Source organism: Poecilia reticulata, linkage group LG15 (genome assembly GCF_000633615.1).
Source record: "Poecilia reticulata strain Guanapo linkage group LG15, Guppy_female_1.0+MT, whole genome shotgun sequence".
NCBI classification, from domain to species: Eukaryota; Metazoa; Chordata; class Actinopteri; order Cyprinodontiformes; family Poeciliidae; genus Poecilia; species Poecilia reticulata.
This window is the reverse complement of record NC_024345.1, coordinates 16,366,097-16,379,308: the sequence shown is the minus strand read 5'-3', so window position 1 is coordinate 16,379,308 and position 13,212 is coordinate 16,366,097. Positions and strand designations below refer to the sequence as shown.

Genomic DNA, 13,212 nt, shown 5'->3' with positions numbered 1-13,212 from the left:
ATGTATATGGAACATGGTAAATTATACTTTTTACCGCATCTTTTTTGCTCTCTGAATGCCACATTAGGCTCAGTAGATAAAAAAAAAAAATAACATTAGAACAACAAAGCCTTTATACGGCAAAGTTTAACTTTAACTTGTGTCAGCATCTGGTGCATTTTTGGTTAAAACATATTTGTTCTTCTTTCAGTGAAGTTACTCATGGTGGGTAGTGTATCCAGAAATGTTACTCAAGTAAGAGAAGTGATACTTCATAATAATATTACAGAAGTAAAAGTAAAAAGTATGGCGTCATAAAGCTTCTCCTAAAACAATTTATCTTCCAAAATGTTACTCAAGTAAAGGTTACTGAGTAGCTACCCACCTCTACCAACACAATCGGTGGTTTTATTCTCACTGTAAAGGAAGTTTTAATTATCATGTTGAAAAATAAATGTTTTTTTTTCTCCAACATAAAAAGCTTTTTGCTTCCCCATGACAAAGGCAGCTGTCGTGCAAAGGATCATATTGTATTGTTGCTAGTGGGCAAATGCGTCTTGAACAAATTCTTTTCTTTTCCCCTAATATTCTTGGCCATGTCTTCTGGTGCAGTGTACCAGCAATAATATTGTGATTTAGGCAGACAACTTTCACTTTGTTTAAAGATGCAGGGGCTACACATGCTACTCTTGAAATATTAATAACTGAAGATAGATTACCGTTTTTTTAAGCTGAATCAAAGATAACAATATCCAAAAGACACAAATAAGCATTGCTTTTAGCTTTCTCTGACTGATTAATAGAAATAGGATGTACTAAACACGTTTTGTTTTCAACAAGCTTAAAGGGCATCTACAGATAATTAGGTCTGTGTACGTTTGCAGCATCATCTGGCTTTATTTTCAGAAAGTAGGCATTGTCTGAACATTAGGCAACTAGATGATCTCTATAGGCTACACGTAGCATATTATACATGCACATTGTAAAGATTTGAAGAAAAAAGGGTTAAATATTGTAATTGACTACTAATAATATTCTGCAGTGCACCCCTTGAACATCCACTTGCAATAAATTATTAATTACTGGGATGATTTTCGAATGACCCAGGCAACGTGTAACATGCAATGTGTGCAGGCATCAGGGAAGCCTTACAACACAATAAAAAATAGAGTTCAATATTACCTCTTCTTAATTGCAATAAATAGCCAATCAGATGTATAAATGTTATGGATCTCTAAAGAAATCCACCTAAATCAAGTTAAGATAAGAAGGATAATATAAGATAAGACTGTACTAGTTCCAGAGGGAAATTCTTTGTCACCCCTGTCATTTCCACTACATAAACTGACGCCAAATGAGAGTTTCGTGGTGGGAGGATGATCAACATTTATTAAAGGTTATATTTTCACTGCATTTGATTTAAATCATTCCCAGGTAAATCTTCTATTAACTTTTAGTAGGAGTAATTTCATCTTGGTGCAAACAACATCACTTATTTTGAATGTCATCAGGTTTTTGAATGCCTGCACTCAACTATTCAAATAATATTCACTAAGGTTATTTGGCAATTAGTTCATTTAATTAACTTTTATCTATTAAATTAAACAGGTTTTTGCTTTCAGTTTTTGTAGAGAGGTGGAGAGAGTAAATAGTCGTCTTAAACCAATGGTGTAGCAAAAGATCTTCTGCTTGCCTTTAAAGTAAAGAAATACTAAAGTATTCTACTAAATCCAAAATTTATTACAGTTATAGTTCAAGTGGGCTTTCCGTGGTTTGCAGAAAGGCATAAACTGTAATCACTGTGACAGAATTATTGGTACTTGGAGTTTATTGCTAAAAATCAGCGCCAATGAGAACGTTTTGGAAAAACGATGTCTTTCAGAGGATAAATGTTGGGGCTGCATCATCATCCACTTTTAGTTGTAATGTTCTTACCTGGGTAACGCAGGTCCAGTATCAAACTTGCTGTTGGGCACTGAATGCTTATAAATGCAAATTGCTTCAGACCAAAAATGTACTCTTGAGATTATTCCCATAAAAAAAAAATCTAATTACTTCACATAAAAATAATGGAGTTAACGTCCACTCGCTCGTCTGATATTTTAAGATTTATCTGCTGTCAGCTTCTGTTCTCGTCAAGGTTCAGCTCAGAGAGACCCCGGGACGGCTTCAGTGACATTTAAGTTTATATGATAGAAGAATATTGTTGGTCCAGTGACATCTGAACATGGGTGACCGGTGCAGCTTTGCAACCTTGACCCTCTGAAATCTCTCCATGCTCCCATCTAACTACTTGGACTGGAAAAGTGATAAATGTGGAAATCACTTCTAATATTTCTTCAAGGAACATTTTCTTTCAACTTTAATTGAATGTAAATACTTCTGTACACACACACACACACACACACACACGCACACACACACACGCACACGCACACACACACACACACACACACACAGACAGACAGGACTCTTTTTTTTTGACTTCCTTTCATTTTTTTTTGTTCATTTCTGTTGCCTAACCCTAACTCTAACTTAAACTCAATTTATACCTTAGTCCTAGGCCTAACCTCTGACCCAAAAAGAGCCCTTCTCCTTGTGGGCCCCAAACCCAGGAGTATTTGTCAGAACAATGGGTCTTACAGAGTGAGAAATGTTTGCATTTTAACCCATATTAGGACATTGTAATGACTCATTCTTTGCATTTATGTCTACCTCTATAAACGGGGTCCACCGGATTAGGACCAGGCTTCAGAAGGTTAGTAAAAACATCGGAGAAAGTCCTGGGCTCCATAAATGAGTAAACACTCACAGCATGCAAAAGTGACCTTCAAATCTCCACAAACACCTCCGGTGGTTATTGGAGGCGCATGCACTCTCTTTGAACCCACTGTCACACACTCCTCATATATCTTACATCGCGCACATGTGACCCGGAGACAGATTATTGGATTAGTCCATTAACAGCCTGTTCATTCACAGACCATGACCTTTTTTCTGCCTCCTTCCTCGGCTTGATGTATATTTCCGTCTTTGCTCCCCACGCTTTAGCATTTTTTTTCTGTTTTTCTTTGTACAATTCTTTCATATCGCAGATTATTTGTGTTTATTTCTGATTCTGTTGTTGTTGTCGTCGTCGTTTTCCCACTTAAGGAGATGTGAATAGTTTTTTTGGACCAACACTGGTAAAGCATTTACAAGACAGTGGGACTAATATTATGTGAGCTTCAGCTATATACTGCAGATTTATGATTCTTGTCCCCATAGAAACAGAGAAGATGCAGAACATTTTCAGGTAAATGTGAAACAAATAACACTGACAATAATGGCTGATGTGTTTGACATAAAGCTAAATATAAATTTAACTCCATCTGTACATATGGAAGTGTCTCCACAATTTCTGTTCATGAATTTACCTTGCTGGTGAGTAAGTCTGCAGTGATGATTAACCTACTGCGTCACTTTTCTCAGGCAAACACAGTAAACAGTCTGTAAATAGATCTACTAGTATTACAGATTTCCTTTGTTATATATTTGTTTGTTGTTTTCCCCTTTTCAGATACCAGACACTTTCATCGGAATAACAAAATAATTGACAGTATCTACATATGATTTACATTTTTATGGCTCATTGTACGTAAAATGTATAGCAACTTTAATTTAGCAAGTCATCCTCTTTTCTGCGTTACATTTTTTTTTTCCTCTGCCTCTCTCATCTCTCAGCCCTCCTGGCTGCTACCTGTCGCCTTCCAGAAAACAAAACAAGCTTCCTCACTCAGGCCCTCCCTCTCTTCTGAGAGTCCAACAGATAGGTCCTGACAGAGCAGACAGGCTGCAGGAGCCACTGTTTTAACAGCCATTACCGAGACGGGCGCTGACAGGCTGGTTTGCCTGCAAATTCTCCTTTCTTCCTCAAAATCTGCCGCTGCGTTTGCACAAATGGTGATTATGAGGGTGCACTGCGAAGGGGTGGCAATTTACCAAAGACTGTGATGAAAAGAGTGGAATCGGTGCTGCCGTCTGTGGTTCGTGTTTTCATTTCAGGCTCAAATTGGCCGCAGCGTATGGAGGAGACATTTTAGTTTCAACGTGTTTGTTTGTTTGTTTGTTTCAACTAAAGTAAAGGGTGAGAAGCATAAGCTCACACTGAGACAAATCCCAGAGCTGTATAATAAAAGAAATGATAATAGCATCCCAGACTGAATGGAGAATCTATAACACAATAATTCCTAGGAGATAAAGAAGACATTATACGTTTGTGTTATGACTCCGTACAGCTCGCATCTCTGGCTCACGTTCGTCATCTGACCGATACGGATCTGCGGCAGGATTTCCCAGGATGTTTGTCCTCTATAACACTTCAAAAATAAGGCTCACTCACTGTGGTGTGAGATGCCTTCTATGATCTTCAGTCCGACTTATCGCTTTTTGTTTTAATTGAATACGGCTTCCCTGCCTCTCCACTTGCTTTATTTCATAGTGATAAAGCCGCAGAATGCAGCCGCGGCGGCTGTCATCGAGAAAAACAATTAGCAGTTCGTGATAAAGGCCAAATCCACAGCAAATATTGCACTTTAAACATGAGGGTTTATGCTCCTATCTATTTTCTTTGTTTTAATTTGGAGCACAGCCAGATAGCGGGCATAACAGATGACTGTAATTATGAGAAGACAGTGGAGAAGGAGTGTTGGTTAATGTTTCGCATATTGCCGAGTCGTACTTTGCAGTAAAGGGGATTTGTTTTAAGTGGAGCACGTAATGAGAAGTAGCAGCAATGCAGAATTACAGTACTATGTTGCTGTATGTTTGTCTTGTTAAAATACTAATGATGACTGTGTTTATTGTGCCATCTGCTCTGGATTTAAAATGTCAAATGGATTTACAGAGAAATAGGATTAGTTCAAAGGGACCAGGTAAGGTCTTTCACTCCACTGGGTTTCATGCTCCCTGTGGTTAAAAAGGCCAGGTCAAGTCAAATCTGAAGAACAAGACTAACATATTCTTTCGTGTGTTTTGTTTTTCAGCCTAAAGCAACACCAGCAGTAAGTCAGACCACACGGGAAAGAAGAAGCAACGAAGACAGATTGGGATAAACAACTTCAGAAAAAAAAGGACTTTGTGCCAGAAAGTAGTGCAGATTAACTGCAGTGTCTATTCTTACGTGCGTGTGTGCGCGCGTGTATAGGTGTGTGTCGTGGGCATCTATGCACATATCTAAAGTGAGTGTATGTAGGGAATAACGGTGTGTTCATTTCAGTATTCGAGGTATATTCAGCACATTGTGTTTGATTGTTGAACGGTCTGAACGATCTGCAGAAGTTTTACGACTGAGGATTACCACGTAGCTCCTCTGTGAACCACAATCATAAATTAAACTGATGTCACTGCATTACCCAGACTGGTAATAATCATTAAGTTGATCGCCACAGAACAGGAGTACTAATAACTCTGTGACTAGTGGTGACCCAGGTGTTCTGACAGTGATCTGAGTCTGGATACGATCCTTTATGTGTTTGTGATTCTAATGCAGTGCCTTGCAAAAGTATTGATATGCTTTGAGCCTTTTTGGATTTTCTTACATTAAAACCACAATCACAAATGCATTTATGACAAGTTTAATACAATATCATAGGATCTCAAAACTCTGACATCTATTTCTTCAGCTCCATTGACTCTATATATTCCTCTACAGTAACTACTTCAAGTCCTGTGGGCCATGTCACGATCCGCTACGCACATCCATACTCGATTTTCTTTTCAAACTAGCTCAAGCTTAGTCAGATTTGATGAGATGCAATTGAATGTCATATTAGAAAATGTGTTCTGATGTGCATCTGTTGAAAATAACCTTGAAGCGTCGAACATACTTTTCATTCATTTCTGTATTAAAAATGTTTTTTTCTTTTGGTCTCAAGTACATTTCTAAAATGTCATGTTGAAAGCACACAAAAAAACCTCAGAATTAGAACTTAAAGCTTGGGAACATCAGTATGTGTGTAATTAATCTACTTTCTTGGTAAAAGTTACTGCTACTAAAGTTTGCTACTGAAAAAAAAGCAACTTAAAAATGTTCTGATTTATTGGATATGACTGTATAAGTCTTGACACAGGTACAGTTGGTATGCTTCTCAGTTTTATTTGCAAACAGTTTTGAAAGCCATCCATTGCTTTTCTTCTACTTCACAATTATGCAGTACTTTGTACAGATTAATCATACAAAACCTTGATAAAATGCGTTGAACGTTTCAGTTCTGACACAACAAAACACAAAAAGCTCGAATGTGTGCGTCCGCTTTTGCAAGGCACCGTAATGCAGCGATGAGTTTTGATGGCGGTCAGGCTGTCTGCACGGTTCACTTTCAGACCACTTGAAACCTACTCAGGCCCAGACTTTAAAGTCTAAGAGCAAGAAAATCCCCTGTGACCTCAGCCACGACTGACTGCATGACTTGCCATAGGTTCAAACAAAAAAATAAACAGTTTTTGGTTTGAACATAGCAATGCCTGTCAGTGTTGTGGATCGGTCTGTTTTCAATATATGTCTCCCTCCTAATCAGAATCTGGAGAAAAAGGGTAAACGAGCAAAGAGACTCTGAGTTTTACGGTTGACGAGAGTCTGTGAATCATCTACTGTTGAAAACATTCCCACTGCACTAAGTATTGATGTCAAATGCAGATTGGAGGTGACAGAAGCTGTCTCTGTAAAGGGCAACATGTAGATAATATTTCTTTATATATATTTTTTTGGTTGCTATAGCCAGAGGAAAACAAGCTTCCCTCCATATTCATGTAGCACCTAATACAACTGGGATTGTTTTCGATGCATGCAACCATTGCATTGATTTGACTTTTTTCAAGCCTACGTATTGCGTGTTTTGACTGTAGTGCTGCTTTTTAGGAATAGCTTTGTAATGCATTACAGCACATGCTTGCAATGGAACTTAAAGGTCACATTCAAAAGTGATTTATTCATCCAACAAAGGAAAACAGTTTGATACTTGGATATTAGACCTGCCACTGCAACATAATGGCCTTGTGTTGTTTCTTCTGCCTGGGGATTCGAAGCTTCTTTCAGTGAACAAAGATGGGATGTAACAGCAAGGAGAAATGTAGTCACTCTTATTTTTCTATCAGCTTATATCCTGAAAAATCCTAAAAATAAATATCCTGAGCTGTAACAGTTCCAGGGAAGCGTTTACATACACTCATCATTGCTATCTTTTCCCCTTTAAAATCTATATTTAAGTTGGATTGGTCAAACTAAATTAACTTTAGAATTGCTTAGATCCAGATAGTGGCAGATTCAAAGATATACATTTGATCTCATTAATCTTTGGTCATATTTTGGTTAGAATATTGCACTTCAAGAAGATCCTCTTTCTAGCTAACAACAAACTTCTTGCATAATTCTCGCTTGATGTTGGGCGTCTGTTTATTACTGAATTTTTGGATCAGCTTGAAAAATAGTCTAAAATTTTCAACAGGTTGAAGCTTTCATGTTTTTCTGTTTTATCCACCTCAAGGCTAGTTTTGATGCATTTGGTATCACTTTTATGTTGGAACATGTGTCCATGTTTCAAGAATCTAGCTATTTTATTGAGATGAAGGTGAAAAATTGCAGGGCAGTCTTTCTTTTTTTTTTTTTTTTTGCATGTTTGTCACACCTTATACCAATTTAAATATAGTCAAAGACAACACAAGTAGGCTTTAACACAAAATGCAGTTTTTAATGGAGAAAAAAATGCAAACCTACGCGGTCCTGTGTGAAAAAGGTTGTTTTTGTTTCTCCGTTAATTCTATTTCCGCCACAGCAGAGAACGTGTGAAGTTTGAGACCTTCACATCGACTCCTCCGAATGTTCGCAACACTGTAGCTAAAACAGCTTAGTCGTTGTCTCCTCGGACCACAAAACTTCAGAAGACATTATAGAAACAGTGGCGTCTTTCTTGGTCGACATCTACTCACTGAATAGTGATGTAAAACTCCCTTTAGTGGAAATGGTGCTCCAGCAATTTTCAGTTCCAGTTCAGTGAATATCCAAACAAAATGATGTCAGAAACGTGTTATTAGCTACATAAAGCCTGTTGTCAAGATGCAACTTGTTAAGGAATATTTGATTGTGGGCATATTATTAATCCCATGTCTATAATTTTGACAATTTGCAGATTAGAAAAATAAAATCAAAAGTTGTTCACATAATTCTTGTTTATAAAATATAACGGTCTGTTCACAATCAACAGTGGTTCTTGCATGAATGCTGCATTTGGCACCCACATGCCCACAAAAATTTTAGTTTATCAGAAAAACAAAAATTAATTAGTTCATCTATTTGACACTAGTCTTGTACTTTACATGTGACACAACTATATCTGTAAGTACATTAGAGATGATTAAATATGTGTCAGGTTCTTAAAAAAAATCAGTGAAATGGTTCTGCAACTTAGTACTAACTTTGCGAGTATTTTATCACAGTGCTTACATGATGTAAAACATCAGGTGATGCTCCTTACATTACTCACATAGAATTGGGGGGAAAAGGGAAAGTTGTTTGAGGTGCAGCTGATGATATTTTCTTTTTCCCTTTTTAATGTTAACGTTGCCTGGCCCCTGGTTGCACCGTCTAGGTGGGGACATGCGATTAACGACATTGATGCTAAGATAAGTGTATGTAAACTAAAAACTGGATCTGCATATTGGTTTTAATGGTGTGAAAAAAAAAGTTTTTAAAAATTTTTGTTTTTTCTTCCTTTTCTTTCTTTTTCCCTTTTACAATGAGCAGCGTAAACCACTGAACTTTTTTTGGAAGGTTTTCCGTCTGAGACGTGGGAGAGTTAACATTTTTTTATGCATTTGTGCCGTAAGATTAACAACCGTAGAGCGTGGGCTTAAAATGAGATAGTTTATCTATGGAAACAGAGCAGTGTGTGTTCTTTAACAATAGCAGCAGGTGAAACTTGTGTTTTGAAAAGAAGAGTTTTGTATTTATAGTGTTTATCTGCACTGAGCCAAGAGTGGTAATGTTTCTTATTCTATTAATGAGAATTATAATATGCAGGCACTGGAATAAAATCATTTGATGAGTCGTGTTTTTATATGTTTTTTTTTGCTTTATTGTGGAAATAATAACCTGAAAAATGTGATGAAGGACCAGAATGCAGCAAGTAGCTGTGTTTGCTAATAGGGTTTATGATGGGAGATGTTTTTATCATGAAATATGCAGTCATCACGATAAATACACTCATATATAATCAGAAAACTGCCAAAAAAAAAGGATTCAAGATACAGCTGGGTTATTATTTAACTCTAGCAAAAATGCAAAAACAAGAGGATTTTTATTTATTCTTTTGTCATTTTTTATGTGCATCAGACTGTTTTCATGTATATTTACTCTGACTGCTCTCTCCTGCACTGACTTACTCACAATAGATATGTGTCAATATCTCAGCCCGTGCAAAAGGCCAACTGTGCCTTGAGTCACATATTTTAGTAGATGTTACATAATATGTTAGAGCGCTTTATCTATGAGTAGAAATTGTGTGATAAAATGCTTTTCAGTGGGTGTCAGAATGTGAAGCTGTTAGCTGCACTGACAGTGAGAGACTCTTTGTTAGTTGTGTACTGTAAGCACATTTGTAAACACACCTGATATTGAACACAATGAAACTGACATCTATATCTGTCATCTCTTGCAAAACCCAAACCTGTTTTTCTTCTTTCTTTTTTTTTTTCTTTTTTTTTTGCTGCACTATAAGACATTTAACAAATATCCCTAACACATGAATGAACAGCCTAACACTTTTTCAGAAATCACATAATTTTGTTCTTTTATAACTTTCATTTTTCATGGAATCTTGATGAAATGCATTTTTACACACATCTTAGTACTTAATTAACATTATGCAGCCACCGACTGGTATGTTGTGACCAATATCAGATCTTTTTTTTTTTCAACCTTTGACCCCTGTGTACCACCCTGACTCACTTTAAGACCTGAAATATTATTTGAAATGTATTAGACAAATGGCCAATTTATTAGGTACCGTTTTGTAACATTGGACTGGATAAGCCTGCCTTAGGAAAAGCTTTGATGTTTTTGTGGCATAGATTCAACAACGTGTCGACATTATGCAGTTTATTTACATTTTTCATCTGGACATCCATAGTGCATGTTCTCTGTTGCATTTCATTTTTAACAGTGTTCTGCTTAGACTGAGATCTGTGCCTGCTGGAGTCCGGTGATCTCATCGTCATGTTCATGAAATCACTTTGGGATGATTTGGTCTTTCATTACATCATGCATTATCCTTCTGGAAGTAGCCACCATGAAGTGGGTGCACTGTGGTAGTTAAGTAACGCTGCAGCTTGCACACCCGGCATCCTGCAGTGTTTGAACGATGCTCAAGTGGTGCTACAGGTACAACATGAGCCAAGAAAACATCCCTCATACCATAACGCCACCTCAACAAGTCTGAACCATTGATACGCGACAGGATCCATACTCTCCTTCCATCTGAATTTTATTTCAAACTAATTTTCTAATGTGCTTCATTGGAGTTCATGGGAATGACGGCCTGGATTTCCAGGGAAGAGGAGTGGCACCTTATATGGTCCTTATTAATTGTAACCCTTATGCTTCAAGGTTAAGTGTTGAAGCTTAAGTATGCGTCCTCTTAACTCAGCAATTGCATCTACACTTAAGAGTCTAGCTGATCAGTTGATTTCTATGTTTATCCATAAACAAAACCTTACTTTTCTCATTCATGCAGAGAAATAGAGCTGACATGTTTATATTTATTATCAGTTCATGGAGCCAGACGATGAACTTAAAACAGATGACTTTATTCAAGCTTAAGAATTAACTTCATTCGTCTTAGTTCTTAAGAGAACTGAAGTAAACAGACACCTCTGCGTGTATGCTGAAGATTTTTATTTTTAACAAAGAAACAGTTATAATTTGATCCAAAGTTTGTTGCTCATTAGTGGTTGCTCTACCAGAGCAGAAACATGTTTGAAAAAGCCTTAGGGAGCAACTGCCAGGCGCTCACACAGTCACAGTGACTTCAGCACTTAACGTTTGGACATGTTTACTTTCACGACATCACTGCTTCTGCCGGAGCAGGTATTTGAATAATTGAGCATAATTTCTTTCAAGACCATAGAGCTGCGTGAAGTTTTTGCAGGGGAACAAAGTATTTGACGTGTTCCTTGTGATTTTACTAATTGGGAGCCAAACTTATTATTCACAAAGACCAGAGCGGTAATTGCATGAAAGAAACAAGTGGAAGCTAGAGAGGAAGGAGAGCAGCAGGAGTGCAAGAGGAATCAGTGCAAACAGGAGGTGTTGTGCACTCTTAATGACTTATTGTAGTGAACAGGAGATGAGCTGAATAAAACATTAAAGATGGTATTATTCCATTTCCACTGCACCACCCAACCTCCATGTACTAGAAAACAGTAGGTGTGAGAATATAGGGCCATCGCCTCACTTAGCTGATAGTAGGGCATGTCATCTGAGTTCATCCATATTCATGAACAGATACTTGAAAATCCCTGCATTCTGCTGGGATGTGCTCTTGAAAAGGCAATCTTTTTAGTCGCGTACATCGGACAGCTTTCCGAACTTTGTGAGTTGAAATGTTGGTAGTTTTGTAAGTTTTTGCACTGAATTAGCTATGTCAAATGCTAATGTGTGATCATTTTAAAACACGTATATGACTAACACCGAGTCATGATGGTGATGGTTTCTGGAGAGTAGATTTCAAGTTGCAGTTTCCTTTGTGTTTTGCTGCACTGCTGTATCAATAAGAGCGTTGTTTTGTGAGCATGTCACCTGTGGGATAGGTCTCCTTTTTTAAAAGATGAATCTGGCCCGGGAGTCTCAGAAAACAATGCTTCAAAATAAAAATAAAAATGAAAACTGTGTGCAGTGAAAAACCCACTTTTGAATTAACAAAGAAGAATGGTCTTTACAGAGTCCTTGTATGTAATTACAGTATCTGAACCTTCGCTTTATTTAGCTGTAGTGTCATTTTGACGATCGATAAGAACTGGCTGAAAAATTCAAAGCCAGTGGTGGATTCTGCAAAAGAGAAAAAGACTTTTACTATCTAACCGTGCACTGTAAACAAAAAGCAAGGGCACACAGAGAGCAGGACAAGAATTTTCTGTTTGTTTTGTTGCTATTACATTTCTGCACAACAGCGTACTGCATGTGATTCAATACACAATCCTGCAAGCCAACGACAGATTTAAACTTCCCTTCCTCCCCAATGTGTCACAGACTGTATCTGCATGCTCCAGTCTAACTATCAACGGAGATGATGTAACCCCCCACACACCACAGAAGCACAGATTTTCTTTTCCCTGCTCTGCTTCATGCAGCAAGCTGTTCATTGTTGGGGCTTGTCGGAGCTTCACTGTCAAAAATTATTGTTGTCATCACAATGTTGACCCCATGCCCTTCGCTGGGATCTGAGATAAAGCATCACAGCCTGGTGGGAGATGTAAGTGTCCATATTCATGCGTCCCAGCTGAATGTATCTGCTTTGATGCTGAAGTCACTGGCATCTGACAGTCCGGAACAGATTTCAAACCCATTTATAAGATTTCGGCCAAAACCAGGGTCATAATTCACACCTGAACAGAAAATGCAGCCCTGATTAACCAAAAATACTCCAAGAGCACATTGACGATTCATCCAGGAGGTCACAAGAAGCCCAGAACAATATCTAAAGCTCTGCAGGCTTCACCGCCTGAATTAAGGTCAATGTTCAATATTCAGCAAAAAAAAAAAAAAAAGAGAGACGGTGCAAAATTGCCTCTATTAGAAAGTTCTGATCTGACTCACATTTGCCTCCCAAAAATCTTGATAAACGTCAAGAGACAAAAGTGGAATGGTGTATCCTGTCGTCTAAATCTATCTTAAAAACCAGATTTTCAGAAACCTACTGACAGTTAAAGGTGGTGGTGTTAATTTGAGTGATAGGGGCTACTTCATGATCATAAATATTTTGCTTTCTTCCCAAAAGGTCTGCTGGAGAATGTCAATCCATAAGTACAGGACCTTAAGCCCAGCCACACATTGGCAGAATAACGATCCAAAATACCTTAGAAAGGCCATCTAAGACTGACTCTAACATAACAACAAAAAACAAAACAAAGTTTTTGGGTGGCTGAGCTGAAGTCTGGCCTTGTATCTGATTCAGATGTTGCATCCTGACCTTGAACACACTG

General features: G+C 37.8%; 1 protein-coding gene across 1 annotated transcript in view; it reads left to right on the top strand.

Moving 5' to 3' along the window:
* LOC103476895 (zinc finger matrin-type protein 4) overlaps positions 1 to 9,062 on the top strand; it is a 68,136-nt gene extending 59,074 nt beyond the window's left edge. Inside the window, exon 7 of the mRNA XM_008429624.2 lies at positions 5,004 to 9,062. Coding sequence (XP_008427846.1) covers positions 5,004 to 5,025 — 22 coding nt within the window. The 3' untranslated portion in view covers positions 5,026 to 9,062. The remainder of the gene's footprint in view (positions 1 to 5,003) is intronic.
* The last annotated feature ends 4,150 nt before the right edge of the window (positions 9,063 to 13,212 follow it).